The sequence below is a fragment of the Tenrec ecaudatus genome, chromosome 6, assembly GCF_050624435.1.
Source record: "Tenrec ecaudatus isolate mTenEca1 chromosome 6, mTenEca1.hap1, whole genome shotgun sequence".
NCBI lineage: Eukaryota > Metazoa > Chordata > Mammalia > Afrosoricida > Tenrecidae > Tenrec > Tenrec ecaudatus.
In genome coordinates, this window is record NC_134535.1 from 143369677 (window position 1) to 143389693 (window position 20017).

The 20017-nt window shown below is 42.1% G+C and overlaps 1 protein-coding gene across 1 annotated transcript in view; it reads right to left on the bottom strand.

Moving 5' to 3' along the window:
* Positions 1-20017, bottom strand: part of SUMF1 (sulfatase modifying factor 1) — a 113779-nt gene that overhangs the window by 3575 nt on the left and 90187 nt on the right. The window contains exon 8 of the mRNA XM_075552322.1: positions 6385-6444. Coding sequence (XP_075408437.1) covers positions 6385-6444 — 60 coding nt within the window. The remainder of the gene's footprint in view (positions 1-6384; positions 6445-20017) is intronic.

Sequence of the window (20017 nt, forward strand, 5' to 3'; positions counted from 1 at the left end):
CCTGGTTAATTTTAAATTCCAATAATGGGTTACTGAGGGAACACATCATTAAAGAGGTAAATGGCCTGATTATGAATGCCCTCCTTGCTCTTTCTTTTTTTTTCTTCCAACTCTATTTTCAGCACCAAAAAAAAAAAAGTTTCTTAAGGATGTGTGGTGTCCGGAGGCTGGAAAATGGATCGCTTTATTAAATAGAACAGTCACAAGCGAGAAGGACCTGCTTAACCCTATTTCATGGAAAGGGCTCATTACCATGTGAAATTGATCTCCACATCCATGCTAAGAATACTGTCCAGGACTCAGGTACAATCCATTAAGCTAATGATTTACCAGCACTGGGGCTGTGAAACCAAACTGGGCAGCATATAGTCTTTATGAAAGGAAGGCCATGAAGAGCACAGCTTTCCCCCAGATCCTGGATGCTTCCTCCCCCCAACTACCATGATCCAAAGTCTACCTTGCAGGGCTGGATAGGGCAGAGGCTGTACACTGGTACATATGAGGGCTGGAGGCACAGGGAATCCAGGGTGGATGATACCTTCAGGACCAGGGGTGTGAGGGGCGATGCTGGAAGAGTTGAGGGTGAGTGGGTTGGAAATGGGGAACTGATTACAAGGATCCACATGTGACCTCCTCCCTGGGAGATGGACGGTAGAGAAGGGGGGGGAAGGGAGACTCCGGATAGAGCAAGACATGACAAAATAACGATGTATAAATTACCAAGGGCACATGAGGGAGGGGGGAGAAGGGAGGGAGGGGAAAAAAAAAAAGAGGACCTGATGCAAAGGGCTTAAGTGGAGAGCAAATGCTTTGAGAATGATTGGGGCAGGGAATGTATGGATGTGCTTTATACAATTGATGTATGTATATGTATGGATTGTGATAAGAGTTGTATGAGTCCCTAATAAAATGTAAAAAAAGAAAAGAGGAGAAAAAAAAAGAAAATGATTAGGGCAAAGACTGTACAGATGTGCTTTACACAATTGATGTATGTATATGTATGGACTGTGATAAGAGTTGTATGAGCCCCTAATAAATTGTTAAAAAAAAATGAAAGGAAGGCCATTAGGCATGAAAGGAATTTTAAAAGTAATTGTAATTTACTATGAATATGAGGGATGTGAAAAAGTAAATGGAACAATTGCATTATCTTTTAATTCCATTTTCCAACAGACTTTTGAAATCTGCTCTGTAAAGCCATTATAAAGAACACATGACAGAATTCAGATCTCTTGGTTTGTAGTCCATTGCTTTTGCTACTGACAGTAAACTAGCTCCTTTTCCTACATATCTAGGGTGTAAAACAGTAGGAGGCTGAGGGTTTCCTCAGTGCTATGTGCTGAGTTGTCCTGGCGGCATCAGTAGTTCAAAACCACCAGCTGCTCCATGAAAGAAAAATGAGGCTTTCTCCTCCTGTAGATTTATAGCCTTGGAAACCCACAAGGGCAGTTCTAGTTCATTCTGTAAGGTTGCTATGCGTCAAAATGCACTTGATGGCAGTGGGTTTTGTTTCTTCAAGTTTTATGAGCAAGGCTGAAGCTCCACCCCCCCACCTTGAGTTAATGTAAAACAGCAGCAACAACAATAACAAACAGCTCTTACTTAGGTACTATGTGAATTGTTCTAAGAACTTCACATGTGTTAATTCACTTAATCCTCCCAGTAGCTCTCATGTGATATGTATTATTGGTATTTGCATTTTGTACCTGAGGAAAAGTGAGGTACAGAGATTGTTAACAATGTAATTAGGGTCACAAAGCTTTTAAGTGGCAGAGCCAGGATATCCAGACCTACTCCAGAGCCTTGGTTTTTAACTCAATGTACTGTGAACGCATTACTTGGCTCCATATCCCTGGCTCCTTACTAAGGCTGTGTCTTTAGATGCACTTTCAAAAACATAACAATAAGTAACCAGTCTGCTTCAGCCAGGGGGTGGAGATAGGCAGCGCCTTCTAGGCAAATGGATTTTCTTTTAAAAGAAAATTACATTCTTCTTTTTTTTTTTTAGAGTAGTTCACCTATGACATAAGCATCATTTCTAGGATTCTGCCTATCTAGTTAAGAGCTCACTAGTTGGTTCCATGTTCAAAAGGGGAAGGAGAAATAGAACTTTAATTATATAATCATCATAAAGATGACGACTGAGAATGATGATGAAAGGAGGAACTTTACTGGGGCGTGGCACGCTATTAAATGCCTTATGTATTTTTAGTACATTTATTTCCCATAAAAATACACATATGTAAATATTGTGTGTATTTTAAAATGTGTAAACTAAGGCTGGGGAAGGTTCACCAAACTATCCAAGGTCACATAGCTCAAAAGAACACTCATAGAACTCCAACCAAGGGAGATCTGATTCCAGACCCTACATCTTACTAGCTTAATTCAAAGGTTCTCAACCTGTGGGTCGCAACCTCTTTGGGGGTCGAATGACCCTTTCTCAGGAGTCGCCAAATTCATAACAGTAGGAAAATCACAGTGATGAAGTTGCAACAAAAACAATGTTAGGGTTGGGGGTCACCACAACATGAGGAACTGTATTAAAGGGTGCAGCATCAGGAGGTTGAGCACCCCTGGTTTGATTAGAGCTGCCACTATTGATCAAGTGACACACTGCAGTTGGGTGAACTGCAGCCCAGGGGTTCATTAAAGTGTTGAGAAGCAAGGATGTCACTTTGAAGACTAAAGTGTGCCCGATCCAGGTTATTTTCAGTGACCTCATATTTATGTGAAAATTGGACAACAAATAAGAAGGCCAAAGAATAACTGACGCATTGGAATTGAGGTGTTGGCGAAGAATATTCAAAGTGCCGCAGACTCCTAGAAAAATAAGTAAATTTATCTTGGAAAAAATATTACCAGGATGCTCCTTAGAAACAAGGATGGTGAGACTTCCCTCACATGCTTTGCACATGTTATCAAGAGAGACCAGGCTTCATAAATTGGAAGGTCAGTGAAAAAGAGGAAGATCATCAAGGCGATGGATTAACATAATGGGCGCAGGAACAATGGTGAGGGTGGCACTGGACCGGGCAGCGTTGGAACACCTAACAATAACAAGTGTGCCAGAAACACAAGGCGGGGTTAACATTCAAATATGAATTGATGTGAGTCACTATATAAATAGACTAAAAGAGAAAAACCTATTTGACCATTTCAAAAGAAAAAGCATCTATCAAAACCCACATACATTGCTGAAAAACCCTCCAAAATCTAGTTGAAGGAAACTTCCTTAAGATAATCCAGGACATCTATGAAAATAGTACAGTTCATAATAGGATATCTGATTTTGTGAAATTGAGAGCTTACACCTAAAACCCAGAATGGGAAAAGAGCAAACGCTCTCCCGTTCCTATTCAACACTGCACTGCTAGAGCGGGGCGGGGTGGGGGTAAACAGGAGAGAGTAAAATTCTCTAGAATCACAAACTGTTCTCAACCTATGGCATAGTGGTTTACATACTGGACTCTGAACTGTAAGGTCAGCTTTCTCCTCTGTCCTACAGAGTTACTAGGAATCAGCATTGTATGCTGTATGCAGAAAATTCAACAGAAGTTACGAAAACATTACTGGAGCAAATAGGTCATTTCAGCAAGATTGTGGAATAAAAGAAAAATACAGAAATATCAAATGCATCATGTAAATATTTTTATGAAAGAACATAGCAGAATGAAAATGTAGAATATCTGCATTATCTCAAAAAATTTTACTCATTCGAAATGTTTCTATGACTGAAAACATGGTTTGCACAAAGACGTTAAATGAGAAAATAATCATGTTTTAAAGCAATCTGTTGAAGACTGGGGGACAGGAAGTCAATGGAAACAAAACAAGTAGATGAAGAACCTAGCCAGTGTTACTGACCAGCATGTCTATAGACTGCCAAAAAAGAGGGCCTTGCTGTGCATGCATCTTCACCAAAATAAAGAAAAACAAAATCCTGATGCCCAGGCCATACCCCAGAAAATAAAAATCTGAATGAGTGGGGTGGAGAGCTAAGCATCAGGATTTTTTATGGATTCCACAAGATCCCACAGTGCTTTAGTAAAGTCTGTGCATCACAGCTTTGGGGTAAAGTTTTGTCATGCCTACATATCAAATTAGTAACTTAATTTGGTGTCATTATGGGTTGTTTTAAGTAGAGGAAGCTTCCTAAAAGAACAATGACCAAAATGTCATCTTTGCAAAGGTACAGAAAGCCAGAAGCTGAAGTGCTGGAGACCCAAGTGCATGCGGGACCCAAAGAAGAAAGAGAGGGGGTGGTATTCGATTCCCAAACTCCTTTACACAGGTTGCTCCTGAGAGAGCAGTTGAGCAATTAACCAAGAGCTGCCAGTTCTGGCGGTGAAATCAGTCTGAAGAGAATGCTGCTGATTTCACAAGGGCACACTGCATGGTTCCATTCCCGGACACCACAAACCATCCTCCACTGACAACTTTCACCCTAAGCTCAGTAGAGAACCCAGTATTTTTCATAGCATCAAATAACTTCAAGATGAGCTTCAAAATTAAATGCTCGAAAAGCATAGAGCACACCCTGCTTCATGGGACAGCAAAAGTTGTCGAAAGGGACAAGATTCCACAGACAGAATTTGGCAGATGACAGGCCTTCACACCCTTTGCTTCTCCCGCCCCGTTTCACAAGCCTGTGCCCACACGACTGTTTTTTTCTGGCTTAGATACGGTAGATGTGTATTAGCAGAAGTGGGGGACCACTTGGAGCTATTGCTTACAAAGGACTGACAAACCTGTGACTAGAAGACAAACCAGAGCTTGGAATGTGACTAACTTTTTTTTTTCTTCCAAGTTTTTCACATCCTCTCCAGCATTTGTGGTTTTCTGGTTTTGCTTTAACATATTTTATTAGGAGCTCATACAACCCTTATAACAATCCATACATACATCAATTGTATAAAGCACATTTGTGCATTCATTGCCCTCATTCTCAAAATATTTGTTCTCCACTTAAGTCCCTGGCATCAACTCCTCATTTTTCCCCTCCCTCCCCACTACCCCCTCCCTCATGAACTCCCGATAATTTATAAATTATTTTTTGTCATATCTTGCACTGACGTCTCCCTTGACCCACTTTTCTGTTGTCCGTCCCCAAGGAAGGAGGTTATATGTAGATCTTTGTAATCGGTTCCCCCTTTCCAACCTACCCTCCCTCCATCCTCCCAGTATTGCTACTCACACCACTGGTCCTGAAAGGATCATTCGCCCTGGAGTCCCTGTGATTCCAGTTCCTATCTGTCCCAGTGTACATCCTCTGGTCTAGCCAGATTTCTAAGGCAGAATTGGGGTCATGATAGTGTGGGTGGGGTGAGGAAGCATTTAGGAACTAGAGGAGAGTTGTATTTTTCATCATTGCTACACTGCACCCTGACTGGCTCGTCTCCTCCCTGCGACCCTTCCATAAGGGATGTCCAATTGCCTACAGATGGGCTTTGAGTCTCCACTCCGCACTCCCCGTCATTCACAATGATGTGATTTTTTTGTTCTTTGATGCCTGATAACTGATCCCTTTAGCACCTGGTGAGGTGTGCTTCTTCCATGTGGGCTTTGTTGCTTCTGAGCTAGATGGCTGCTTGTTTGCCTTCAAGCCTTTAAGACCCCAGATGCTCTATCTTTTGACAGTCGGGCACCATCAGCTTTCTTCAACACATTTGCTTATTCACACGCTTTGTCTTCAGTGATTGTGTTGGGAAGGTGAGCATCATGGAATGCCAGTTTAATAGAACAAGGTGTTCCTGCATTAAAGGAGTACTTGAGTGGAGGCCCAATGTCTGTTTGCATCCTTAATACTAAACCTATACATATATTCACATACCTCTATTTCTACCTCCTCATATATATTTACATATGTATATGCATGTATTTAGGCCTCTTTAAATGCCTTGTACCTCTTAGCTCTTTCCTGTATTTCCTTTAACTTTCCTCTTGTCCCACTACCATGCTCAGCCTTCATTTGGGTTACAGTAATTCCTCTTGGTTACATTACCCTTTGTTACACCCTACCAGGCCTCCTACACCCTCCTCACCACCAATTTGGATCACTTGTTTTTCCCTTGTAACTGGATTTATTAACACCACTTCCTTTCCCCCCACCTTCCCCTCTCCCATGTTCCCCAAGAACTGTTGGTCCCGTTGTTTTCTCTTCCAGACTGTTCATCCAGCCTATTTTGTTTAGACAGACCTGCGGAGATAATAACATGCACAAAAACAAGACAGAGCAAAACCAAGCAACAAAATAAAACAAACAATAACAAGTCAATGACAAAAAATAAAACAAAACACACAACAAGAAAGAAAAGCTTGTAGTTAGTTCAAGGACTGTTTGTTGGCGTTTAGGAGTGTTTTCCAGCCGAGAATGTGACTTACCTTATGGCACATGTAGGATCCACCTTTCTTTACCCGGTCTTTCCCAGAAGGCGGGCCTTGCTGTGGATGAAGAGAAGGCAAGGCATTAGTCCAGAAAGCACAGCCGCCCTTCCCACAATCTAAGTCTATTCTATTGTGGTCCAGCCAGCTTTCTCGTGGTTACCTAAACTTTCCACATCCGTCTTACACTTGTACCCTATGCATCCTCCCGAATGTTCCTCTTCAGACCTGGCCACCCTCCAGGGCCCAGATGGAATGGCCCCCAGTCCCCTTTCTGACTTTGGTGAAATGTTTGCCACTATAAAAAACAATCCTGCTTCTACATCCTCATAGCATCACTTTTTTGTGCTGATATGCAAATTAATCCTGCAAAGCACTTGGCTTACTCAATGAGCCTGACAAGCCTCTTTGAATTATATACATTTTTATAATTCCCTTGTGCAATACTTAATAAACCTTTAGTGTATGGAATGAAGGAATTTCGCCTTTCTGGTCAGGTTAAGGTATAATTTACATACGGTATAATTATCTTTTTTTAACACCGAGTTGGCTATCAATTTTGACAAATGTATGGAGTCATTAAGTAAAATCAAGATGTAGACACACATTTTTGCTTTTCACAAAAGATTTATATAGTGCTTGCTAGGAACCAAGTATAGTTCTATGCCCTTTGCAAATATTACCTGAGGTCCCTTTTATAGCAACTGTGGGGCAGCTGGTGTGAGTCAGAATCACCTCAATGGCAATGAGTTTGGTTTCGGGTTGGTTTGTGGGTGGGGGTGGGTGTGGGTTGTGTGAAGCCAGTTTTCACACGTAGGCAGCCTGGCTTCAGGGCCTGCAAGGCTCTCACCCATCCGCTGTGGGTCTAGTTTCAAGCCCAGATGTGTAGGGCAGTGGACAGTGCCTCAAAGGGGCCAAATGCCTTCTCTGTGGTAAGGACTAAAGCCATATAAGCAGAAGTACAAGGAAGGACTGTTTCTTCTAGGGAGCCATTTGGATAAAGGTGCAATGGGAATGAGCTCTAGTGGACAGGATGGGAACTTCCTTATCAGGTAAGTCAGGCAAAGAGCACCAGGGAGGGACCAAAAGCTCGCACAAGTCAGGACCAGAGAAGCATCCGAGGAGATGAATTTTCTTCGGTGTTGTTTTTAATTCCAATTTCCCTTTGTTTTTCAAAAACATTGTAACCACACAGCTCTGTCTGCTCTGCGTTTACTAAAAACAAGAAATGTTTGGGTAGCCTTCCGTCACATGTTAATTTTCTCTTTTCTTACCAATAACTTGCTCTCAAGGGCCCGTGCCGCCGTGGTGGGGACCAAAAGAATCATGTCTCCCCCACGTCTGGCTCAAAGGGTGCCTTTCAATAGTTGACTGTGGGGCAGAATTTCAAGATGTCTTCTAAGCATTGCCAGGCTCTTGGTCCTAGCAAGCCATCTACTATTCCTTATTCTACCTCATGATAGATGTTTAATGTTACATTAATACTTAGATTTTTATTTGCAACCAAGTATGCTGCAGATGTGAAACTTGTACAGGAAAACACAAACGGCAACACAGTTTCCTTCCCAGGAAAATATGGGCTCCAACAGACTGCGCCTCCGAATCTGCTGGGGATCCATTACTCTGTAGCAGGAGCTCTGGCTTGGGGATTCTCACATTACAGGACTGCAGGTGGCTTGGTTTCTGTGCTGCCTGCCTTACAGTGTAGCAGACGGCAGTTTCAATTCTGATTCAAGACTCTCAAAGCCTCTGCTATCAGGCAAGCTTAAATTAATGCTATCTAAGAACAAAAAGAAGCTAATCTGCAAAGGGAAGAAGTGAGAACAAAATAGTCTCTGTTCATCAGCAGCTCCTAAGAAACGAGGCTGCAGAAATATGCCACTCTTCAAAGTCACACAAGCACAAATGGGACCCAATCAGTGCTGATACCAGCTCAGAGCTTAATACAGCCCTCAGTCTAGGGGCCTGCTCTGCTCGTCCTTACAGAGAAACGACGAGCTGAGAAACTACAGGACACAGCATTACTGTGAAATGCATGCCACTTTGCAAAATGAATCAAATAAACAAAACCTGAAATATCTCCATTTCTGAGGTGGTTTCAAAACATTTTTTGAAAAATACGCTAAAGACAATGAAAATTTTTCTATGAACTTACAAAATGTTTTCAGTTTTGACAGTCACATACTATACAATTCAAAGGTTTTGATATATTATCAAGAGCTACGCAATCAACACCACAATTTCAGAACGTGTTCTTCATTCTTGTACTCATCTCCCCCTAACCTCCCCTGACAGAACCCTAATAAACTAATAATCCAGTTACTGTCTCTATAGATTTACCCATCCTAGATTTCATACAAACAATAAAAAACAAAAACCCACCAACCATAAAACACAGGAAAACATCAATACAAAAGAAAAGTAGAAAATGATAAAAACTAGAACAGATTTGAAATGTGTCAAAAGGGAGAATTGATAAGGTGTTAAATTTTAACCTAGCTACATCTTTATTAATCTACTTTTCAGTCTACCGTCTAATAGCATGCAATTCACATCACTGGTCAATGGTCAAAAAAGGAATTAATCCACATAGAGGCTTAATCCACGGAGACGCAACAAATGAATTTTGGGCTTTCACTGTAATCCAAAGCCTTCTGCAAACCAGGTGCTCAAAATTTAAGCTCTAATAGAGTTTCCTTCTCTGGTCGTCAATTATAATACTTTCAATCCATGTGGATTTAGCTGACATCTCATTTAGATGACTGATTCTTTCAAAACAAGCCTTTTAATACCCCCAATACTAGTCTGGCACCCATGTCTTAAGTGATCTCTTAATAAGGACAAGTATCCATGTCATAAGAATTGTTCTTAGATTAGGGACTGCAATTAAGTACAAGCACAAGGCCCATTCAGACTTCCACGATTTATATAAGTGTCCCCCCCCTCCTTTTTAGAGTCATTATCACTTCACGGGAACATGCCCAAGGGGCATATGCTAATTCTATTGATAGTATCATGAAGTTAGCCAATGATATAGCATTTAAAATACTGTTAAGAAAACTACTCATGCATAGGGCAATTTTTCAGAATAAAATACATGTACTGTTGTTTTGCACAGTTGGAAATTTAAGTGACTGAACATTATTTAAGCAAACAACGAGGATTAGAGATAGGGCAAAACTTTCAATAATGCTCATCCACCAAGGCAGAACTAGTCATTAAAAAAAGTAAAGATAGTAGGAAAATAGCAAACATCCAGTAGTCTCAAGTTGCCAATTATTGGGCACCCTCAGAGCAAGAGGTCCAGACCAAAGTCCAATGACTTCTAAATCGCTGCTTGGGGCAGCAGGCATGTGCATCTGCTCACACTAGGGTGTTTTGATTTTTTTTTAACACACTAGGGTGTTTCAACCTCAAGTCTAAGAGAGGATTTCAGTTCCTTTAATCTGTTACAGGTGTGTGTAAGGTAAAGTCAGGTTTGTTTCGTGGGTTTATGAATCGAAGCCTTCTGGTGCAGCCTATGAAAGATGTTGTGCACCTCAAAAGGACTAAGTCAAAAGTCCTGGGTGTCTATAACACCAGGCCTAAGTCACCATAGCTGGATAAAAACTCAGCCCAAAATGCCAGCCTAGGGTATTCTACCCTTAGGGATACGTGATGCTAAGCATTTTTCCCAGTGGCATGTTGCCCCTCTTGGTTTACCCACAAACAAAAGTGAAATCACTTTCCCTGAGACAGACATGCCCCCCACCCTCTCTAGACCTCAATTTCTATTATGGTTCACTGAGCACCCTTGTAGTGTCTGGATTTGGGGTGACCTGTGGAATAATGCTACATGGCACACGTCTTCTCTTTCTTCCCTCAACATGAGGAACTGACCCAGCAGGGGTAAGCCCTCCTCTGTGGAAGTGGCTCGTAAGATGTACAAATGAGAGAGTGATGTATGGATCACGAGCATTAGGCAGGCACACAGCTTGTTGGGGAGACTGGATTAGAGATCATACCATCTAAGCACCGATGCCTGCCTTGGTCTTGGTGTTTTCCCCTACAGTAGTGGTCTCATACAGAATCTGTCCTGTGTGATTGACTACCTTCACTCAGCTAATGGTTTCCAGGTCCATCCATGTCATGAGTTTTGTGGTTTCATCACTGTTTTCCAAGGCTGCATAGGATTCCATTGTGTGTATGTACCAGAGTTTCTTGATGCATTCTTCTTAACGATGGGCCTTTTGGCAGCTTCCAGCGTCTTGCTATTGTGAACTGTGCTGTGACGAACATGGGAGAGCCTACATCTGCTCATGTTGTGTCTCTTCCTTCTCTGGGGTATCCACCTAGCATAGGTATTGCTAGATCATATGGGATTTCTATTTCCAGGTGGTTTAGGCAATGTTTTCCACAATGGTTGTACCTGTTTACAGATCTACCAGCAGTATATGAGAGCTCCAATCTCTTGACACCCTTGAGTTGGGCTAGCTCTGCTGGTGCAAGGTGATAGATATCTTGTCGTTTTAATTTGTACCTCCCAGAGGGCTACTGGTCATGAACATATTTTCATGTGTTTGTCACTTGAATGTCACTTTTGTTGAGCTATGTGTTCATGTCTTTTATCCACTTTTTATTTGGATATTTTTTTCTTATTGAAGTGTTGCAGAATTCTATAGATATTAAAAATTAATCTCTTGTCCGTTGTGTCATTGCTAAAGACTTTTTCCCAGTCTATGAACTCTTTTCACTCTTGAGACGTCTTGTTTGTAGTAGGTCCCAGTGAGTTATTTTGTCTTCTATTATATTTGGTGGCAATCTGTGCCGTTCAGGAGGCACATGGTTTGTCCCTGTTTACTCACTGATGATCTTCTATAACTCTGGGGTTTACATGGGGGCTCTGATCTATCTTGAGTTTGTCTTTGTGCACAGTGTGAGGTAGGGGTCCTGTTTCATCCATCTGCAAACGGAGGTTCAATTTTGCTAGACCATTTGTTGAAGAGGCTCTCTTTCCCATTTAATGTTTTCTGGACCTTTGTCAAAGATTAGTTGCTTGGTGGATGGATTTATTTCTGGGGTTCCTCTTCTCCACGATCCTTTTGAAGCACCCTATATTTGTGAAAGAAAAGGTTAGTTTGACATCATGCTGGGTAAGGTAGAGGGCAACAAAAGAGAGGAAGATCCTGGACAAGCAGCAGCTGCTACAATGGGCTCAAACAGAAGCACAATTGGGAGGATAGTGCAGGACCAGGCAGGTGTTTCATTCGGTTGCTAGGCGTCGACAATACAGTGTCTATATGTACGACATATGCTAATCTGTAGTTATTTCGGGGGGTGAGGGGGAGTGGTGCTGTAACTCTCTTTACCTGGTTTGAGTATTAGGATAATACAATGCGTTCACTTCTTCTATTATGGTGTTAATTCTTCTTTTAAATATTTGCTAGGATTCTCTAGCGCAGTGGTTCTCAATCTTCCTAATGCTGCGACCCTTTAATACAGTTCCTCATGGTGTGGTGATCCCCCAACCATAAAATTATTTTCATTGCTACTTCATAACTGTAATTTTGCTACTGTTATGAATCAGGCAACTCCTGGGAAAGGGTCGTTCAACCGCCAAAGGGGTCTTGACTCACAAATTGAGAACTGCTGCTTCTAGAAAAACCAGTTGGGCCTGGAGATTTGTTTTGGAGGAAGTTTTTCAATTCTTTATCTATTCTGAAACAAACCATTCTTTCCACAGCACTTGACTTCTGTGTTTGGCTTGACAATTCATTGAAAGAGCCACACAGGACCCACAAACAATACTCACAATAAAGAGGTGTATTACAGGTTCTCTACCACAAGTCAGATTCAGTAAACAGTAAGTAAGGATGCAGCACCTTTCCGCAGCCGGCAGTCAAGTCTTTCTCTGTGGTCATCACTCTCAGTCACATAGTCCCCGGGTTTTTGTCTCTGTGGGACAGGGAGCCTTGGCTGTTGCTCTGCCTCGGTACTGTTCCTGTTTTGTCTCATGGCCTCCTTGCCTCGGTCACTGGTGTCACCTGGCTTCTTTGCTCTGTCCCATGGCCTCTGTGCTGCAGCCTCTAGTGCCTCTGGTCTTGACCTCTGCTACTTCAACCATCTTGAGTGTGTTTCACTGGTGGTGTGTTCTTGCTTCTGAGATGACTCAATCTTATATTCATGGGTTTGTCTTTATGCAGAATATATATCCAAAGAAAACAAAGGATGGTGACTTAAGCCAGGTGGAGACTTAATCTCACCTTAATCCTGCCCATTAGCATAGCACAAGTATAGAGGTTAGGATTTATAATATATCACATAAAGGATTATGGCTAGAAGGGCCATATTAATGGACTGTATCTCAAATATTAGGAGGGATTAGTTTTAAAATAATCTGAGGGAAGGAAGATTATGCTACACTGGCTATTGATGTAGCAGCTTTACATGTTTCCCTGGTTAGCCTGGGTCTCCTTCCCTTGATGTGTTGGTTATGGTGAGCTACGAGAGACACTGTGAGAGACCTGGCAAGTAGAAGAGAAGCAGTAGTCACAGTGTTTCTGTGCCCAGAATGCTGGTACGAGGGTGCCCAAAGGCCGGACGCTGCTTCTGTACCTTCCCCGGGGTCTGACTCCTGGGTCAGTTTACAGGACACTAGCTTCACCAATGTTGAATACAGGGACTAGCATGTCCTCATCGGTCTTTGTGAATTCCAGCTCATGTTCATGGGCTCCAGATACTCTTTTACTCCCTACTGTACAGCCGTCCTTCTTCTCCCACTGCAGTCTGCCCAGACCTCACGCTCTAGCACCAGAGATGAAGCAAAGAGCTTGACAGCAATTATGTATGGTTGAATCCCTAACATCCTCTATTACACCTCACCCACGCACACACGCACACACATACTCACACATGCACATAGCTGACACATACTTGTATGCATGCACATACACTTCTTTGCATTTCTGCTTCTGGCTGAACCCTGATAGACAGAGGTACTAACTGCTGAATAACATGTTCACGGATAAATTCTATCTATCTATCTATATGCATATGTATATGTACACACTGAAATGTGAAGGTACATATCTTAATATTTCCATAACAGAAAGTTACCCTATCAGCCATGCAGAGGGCACAAGGTCAGGGTTGGAAGACAGGTTTGGTTTTTTTTAACTTTTTGGAATTCAAAATCATGAATAACCAACTCATTTTTTCCCATAAAAAAGAATAATCAATTTAATAAAAAATAAACAGTCTGGCATAAACAGTTCTGCTTCAGTAACACCCAGAGATTATATGTGATTAAAACTTCAAAGTAATTTTCCTTTCATTTAATATCTCCTCATTATAAACAATTCTGATTGCCAACACAGCAACACCTTTTTCTAAGCAGTAACCATGAGTTAACCTCTGAAAAAGGATCCACCACCACATCATGCATGGATTCTTTTTTTCACCCAGCATTCCTTTAAGGATCAGGTCTGTGAGGAAACACTCAATGGTATTCAGATACCAGCTGGTCTTGAGCCTTTCAGGCATTGTCAGAGTTGGGCAGGTTTGGAAAAGGTTTTCACTTGAAAACTACAGAGACCTTAAGAGCTTTAAGAGGAAAAGCGGGATTTATTCCTGCCTGACAAGAGCTCAGCTGCCTGGAGTCAATCACAAGCTGCCTTGAAGCCAGCTAGTCCACACCGCCCACCTTTCTGAACCCAGGGGCCTGAGAATATAGGAATGGGACCTCGGGAACTTTTTCGGACTTCAAAGAGACTTTTGAAAGAGCTCACACATTTCTCTAGAAAAAGACTGCTCTGGCTAACCAAAACCTGTTTACAGGCCCCCATCCTTCCCACCACAGAGTCCTGCTAGTGCACTGGTTATGCGTTGGGTTGTTAACCACAAGCTTGGAGGTTCAAATTCTTTAGAGGCTCCATCGGAGAAACATGAGGCTTTATGCTCCCAGAAAGATCTATAGTCTTGAAAGCCCATAGGGACAGTTCTATGCTGTGCTATAGGGTCACTATGAGTCAGAATGGACTCATTGGTTGTGAGACTTGGAGCTTTCTGACCTTGCCTACATAGTTTCTCATTACCACTCCCTTATCCTTGATGGATCTCTCATCTGTTCCATGAGATACATACTTCTCACAGCCTTTAAATCCCAACTCATCTTATTAGATCTAGCTCAAATGCTATCCTGTCTCCTTAATGAAGAGCTTAGGTTCTGGAGTCAGACTACCTGGCTGGGTTCAGATCCTGGTCTGACATCTACGTCAGAAGGAAATCCATTCCTGTGCGACTCTGAGTTAGGGAACCCTTCTACATTTTAGATTCCTCCCTTGTAAAATCGAGATGATCTATTTCATTGGATTGATACAGGGATTAAATAAAATATTATCTAATGCATGTAAACTAAGTAGGTTTTTTTTAAGGCCTTCAAGTGCTTAGAAAATGGGAAATAGATCTATGTGCATATATTTATAGGTTTAGTACTAAGGCAGCAAATGGACATTGGGCCTCCACTCAAGCACTTACTCAATGCAAGAACACTTTGATCTATTAAATTGGCATTCCAGGACGCACACCTTCCCGACACAACTGCTGAAGAAAAATGTGTGCATAAGCAAATGTGGTGAAGAAAGCTGATGGTGCCCAGCTATCAAAAGATATAGCATCTGGGGTCTTAAAGGCTTGAAGATAAACAAGAGGCCATCTAGCTGAGAAGCATCAAAGCCCACATGGAAGAAGTACACCAGCTTGGCTGACCATGAGGTGCAAAGGGACCAGTTATCAGACATCAAAGAACTAAAAATCCTATCAGTGGGTGCCCACTTTCCTGACATGACCACTGAAGACAAATGTGCGCATAAGCAATGTGGTGAAGAAAGCTAATGATGCCCAGCTATCAAAAGATGTAGTGTCTGGGGTCTTAAAGGCTTGAAGATAAACCAGTGGCCATCTAGCTGAGAAGCATCAAAGCCCACATAGAATAAGCAAACCACCCTGTCTGACCACAAGGTGCAGAAGGGACCAGTTATCAGACATCAAAGAACTAAAAATCATATCAATGGGTGCCCACCTCCCTGATACAATCAATGAAGAGAAACGTGTGCATAAGCAAATGTGGTGAAGAAAGCTGATGGTGCCCAGCTATCAAAAGATATAGTGTCTGGAATCTTAAATGCTCGAAGATAAACAAGTGGCCATCTAGCTCAGAAGCAACAAAGCCCACATGGAAGAAACACACCAGCCTGTGTGACCATGAGCTTTCGAAGAGATCAGGTATCATGCATCAAGGAACAAAAAATCTTAACATTGAAAATGTGGGTGATTGCAGAGTGGAAACTCAAAGCCCAATGGTAGCCAACCGGACACCTCTTACTGAAGGGTTGTGGGGAGGAGATGAACCAGGCAGGGTGCAGGACAGCAACGATGAAATATACAACTTTCCTCTAGTTCTTAAATACTTACCCACCCCACCCCCACTATCATGATCCCAATTCTACCTTACAAATCTGACTAGAACAGAGGATGTACATAGGCACAGATAGCAACTGGCAACACAGGGAATCCAGGACAGATGACTCCTCCAGGACCAGTGGTGAGAGTGGAGTTGCCTGGAGGGTGGAGAGAATGTGGGGTAGAAAGGGGGAACTGATTATAAGAATCTATGTATAGCTTCCTCCCTGGGGGAGGGACAGCAGAGAAGAAGGCGGGGGAGACGGCGGACAGTGTAATATATGACAAAATAATAATAATTTATGAATGATGAAGGGTTCATGAGGTATGGGGTGGAGAGGGAGGGGGGAAATGAGCAGCAGATATTAAGGGCTCAAGCAGAAGGCAAATGTTTTGAGAATGATGATGGTAATGCATGTACATATGTTCTTGACACAATGGATGTATGGATTGTGATAAGAATTGTATGAGCCCCCAATAAAATGATATTTTTAAAAAAGAAAATAATAAAAGTTGCTACTGTTATCATTACTCATACCCATAGTTCATCATTAATTGAAATTTCCTGAAGGAGCTCATAATTTAGTAATCCAGATGGCATATAACTTCTAGAATTTCCAAACCACAGAGAACATGCAACTTGGTGTTTCTATCCCTAACCCCCCAAATGGTGTCCAAGTTTTAATAAAGTACCTGGCATATTAATACCCTTGTAGAACTAAGACAGATTATTTTATAGTACACAGAAATTAATATAGCTAGGATCTTCAGCTATAGAGGAGGTAACTACTGCATTAGATTTAGTTGGAAACAAACATTTTTTTATTGGTTAAATAAATGCAAAAACATTTTCATGGGCCAAGGATACTAAACTTGCCCTCAAAAAACTTTCAAATGTCTCAGAATGTTATCTGCTAGAATATTTCCTCTCCCCCTTCCTTTGTCCAAATTATACCACAAACACCTGGGGGGGGGGGAAATGAAATTCATTGTTTGCAATTTTAAAATAGAAGCTATATTTAACACTGCTAATTTTAGGGGCCCTGTGGGTGTGCTGGGAGAAAGACAAGGCTTTCTACTCCCATCAGGAGTTACAATTTCAGAAACTCACAAGAGGCAGTTTTACCCTGTCCTACATAGTCACTCTGAGTCAGAATGAACTCAGTGGCAGTGAGTTTGGTTTTCAGTTAGTGGTGCAGTGGGTTATATGTTGGGCTGCCAACCACAGGGTGAGCAGTTTGAACCCACTCACTGCTCTATAGGAGCAAATTGAGGCTTTCTGCTCCTGTACAGCTTTGCAGCCTTGGGAACCCACAGGGCACATCTCATCTGACCTATAGGGGCTCTCTGAGTCAGAATGAGCTCAGTGGCTGTGAGTTTGTTTTGAGATTTATAACACTTCTGAGAAAATCTAATAATCCTATAAATATCATAAAATACTTTAAATTTTGTTTTCATCGCTAGACTACATACTGCTTAAAAGAAGCGAATGATAACGATAATAGCTTTGAAAAATCAATGCACACTCAGTAAAAGATCAAATGACAAACATGTCATCAAGATGCATTGTTGAAAAAAAAGATGCACTGTTAATTACTGGCGATTGGAATATTAAAGTTGAAAACAAAGAGGAAGGAACAGGATTGGGAAATATGGCCTTGTTAATAGAAATGAAGCTGGAGATTGTGTGATATACTGGATTACAGGGAGAAGAATATGGCATTAGAATTGGAGGAAGGTTTATTAATGGTGATATGATACAACCTTACTCGGCTGAAAGTGAGGATGTCTTGAAGCATTTGCTGATGAAGATCAAAGACTGCAGCCTTCTGTATGGATTACAACTCTATGTAAAAAAGACCCAAATCCTCACAATTGGACCAATAGGTAACATCATGATACAATGGAGAAAAGATTGAGTTGTCAAGGATTTTGTCTTGCTTGGATCCACAGTCAATGCTTAGAGAACCAGCAGCCAAGTGGATTGTTGCAGATGTAGTTAGGTTAAAATTTAGCACCCTATCATTTGATCTTCCTTATGATTCATTTATATTTGTTCTAGTTTTTAATATTTTTTCCTTTTCAGTTGAGTTTTATATCTGCTGTACTATATTATTCTTGTTAGTTTGTTTATTTAAAAATGTTTTTCTGTATATTAAATTCAGGATAGGCAATTCTATAGAGACACTAACTGGATTAATGGTTCCTAGGGTATATCGCAGGGGAAACAGGAGAAACAGGGAGCTAATAAAGATGAGTATTATCTTTACTGACTGAAAAAAAATGTTCTAAAACTGATTGTGGGTGATGACCGTACAATACTGCTTGATAGGATTGAACTACTGAATTGTATGATATGTGAATTATATGCTAATAACTGTTGGAGAAAAAAAGAGATCAATGATGCATTCCACTGGGTAAATATGCTGCATAAGATCTGTTTAAATTAGTGAAAAGCAAAGATATTACTTTGAGGGCTACGGTATGCCTGAAACATGTTATGGCATCTTCAATCACCATCTCATATACATGTGAAAGTTGGACACTGAATAAGGAAGATAGAACTGATGCCTTTGATTTGTGGTGCTGATGTAGAATATTTGAAGAACCATGGACTGCCAAAAGAACCAACTAATATGTCTTGAAAGAAGTACAGCCAGAATTCTCTTTAGAAGCAGAGATGGAAAGATTTTGTCTCCTGTACTTTGGACATGTTGTCAAAAGAGACCAGTCCCTGGAGAAGGACATCATGCTTGGTAGAGGATGGATGAAAAAGAAGACTCTCTGCAAGAGGCGATGGTCAGATAGTTAAAGTTTATTGTGCCAACCTGGCCAATAAACACATGTGGGATTAATTGAAGGGTGGAGAAAGAAATGGGTTGGTGAGCCTCGCCTTTTTGGTTCACTGGTCTCTCGTTCTCTGATGGTCAGACAAGTGTGCGGCTGCCTTAGCTAGTTCTTTTGGATCAGCTGGCAAAGCTCACTTCCTGTGAGACATGCCTGAGAACCACATGGACATACCCTGATGCAGCCCTGGGTGCTGGAGAAGCCGTGTGGAGACCGCCCTGCCAGTGCTGAGATGCTTACATGCTCACAGATTTGGCTTTCCTCCTGTATTCGATGTTATTGTGTGTGTTCTGCAAGTTTGAAGAGGACTTTGTAGATCAGTGTTGGGCATATGGGTTAATGTTGGACTTATGGGCTTGGGATGGACTGGGTTGGGATGCTTTCTTAATGTACACTTACCTTTTATATAAAACTCTCATGTATACATGAGTTTTTGTGGATTTGTTTCTGTTTGGGCTGGATCTGGACAAGGCAGTCCCCATCAAGGCCCCCATTTCCAGCCTCTCAGGAAGATAAATGACCTATTGAAGTCTGCATCTTCTGCCCCAACATTCCAAGCAGCTTATCTCTCCAGACCAAGGTTGTGCAGGCCCCCTAACCCCACCGTCTCAGCACTCCAGGGAGGAGGTTGGCAAACAACAAAGGCACTTCCCACATATCACATCCTGACTCAAGGTCCTGCAGCTGCAAGCAAACAATCTTCCTTCTTGTCAATGTCTCCCTCCTAGCTCGAGCCCTAGATATCTCCCACCACCTCACAGACAAGCTGCAATTTCCCTAACTCGCTGGGTCTCGGAACCGCCCAGGAGCTCAAGATGCTCCTGTCCCTTTCTCTGCTGTCCCTTCCCTCCCGGGAGCTCTTTCCCTGCCCTAATGAAGCTGCTCTTACCCTCACGTTCTTTGTCTCAGTCCTGTCTCGTTAAGTGTCTCAGTGTTGACCTCTCATCGTGGTGCCGGAAACTGAGGAGGAGAATGCAGCACCCCTCTCCTCCAGTCCCCCTTTTCTTGGACCAGGACCTCTCAGCTACCATCCACCGCATCTAAGAGTGAGTACCTGACAGTACCTGACCAAAGTTTATTTCTGCTATTTCGGCCACTGCCCCTTGCTGCTGGGTTCTTTAGAGGCTTTGTTCATTCATTTCATTTCTGAACCGTGGGCCCACAGCAAAGCCACATCCAAAGGACAGAACTTGGGGACTCCTGATTCTCTCTGCTCCTTTTCTGGGGGAGCTGGGAAGTCTTTCCCTTCCCCCATTCCAGAGGCCCAGTTGGATACTCGGGATTCTAATTGTCTCTTCCAAGAACCCTGTAGCACGGGAAACACCTGTAGGTTGCCTCCACACCTGTA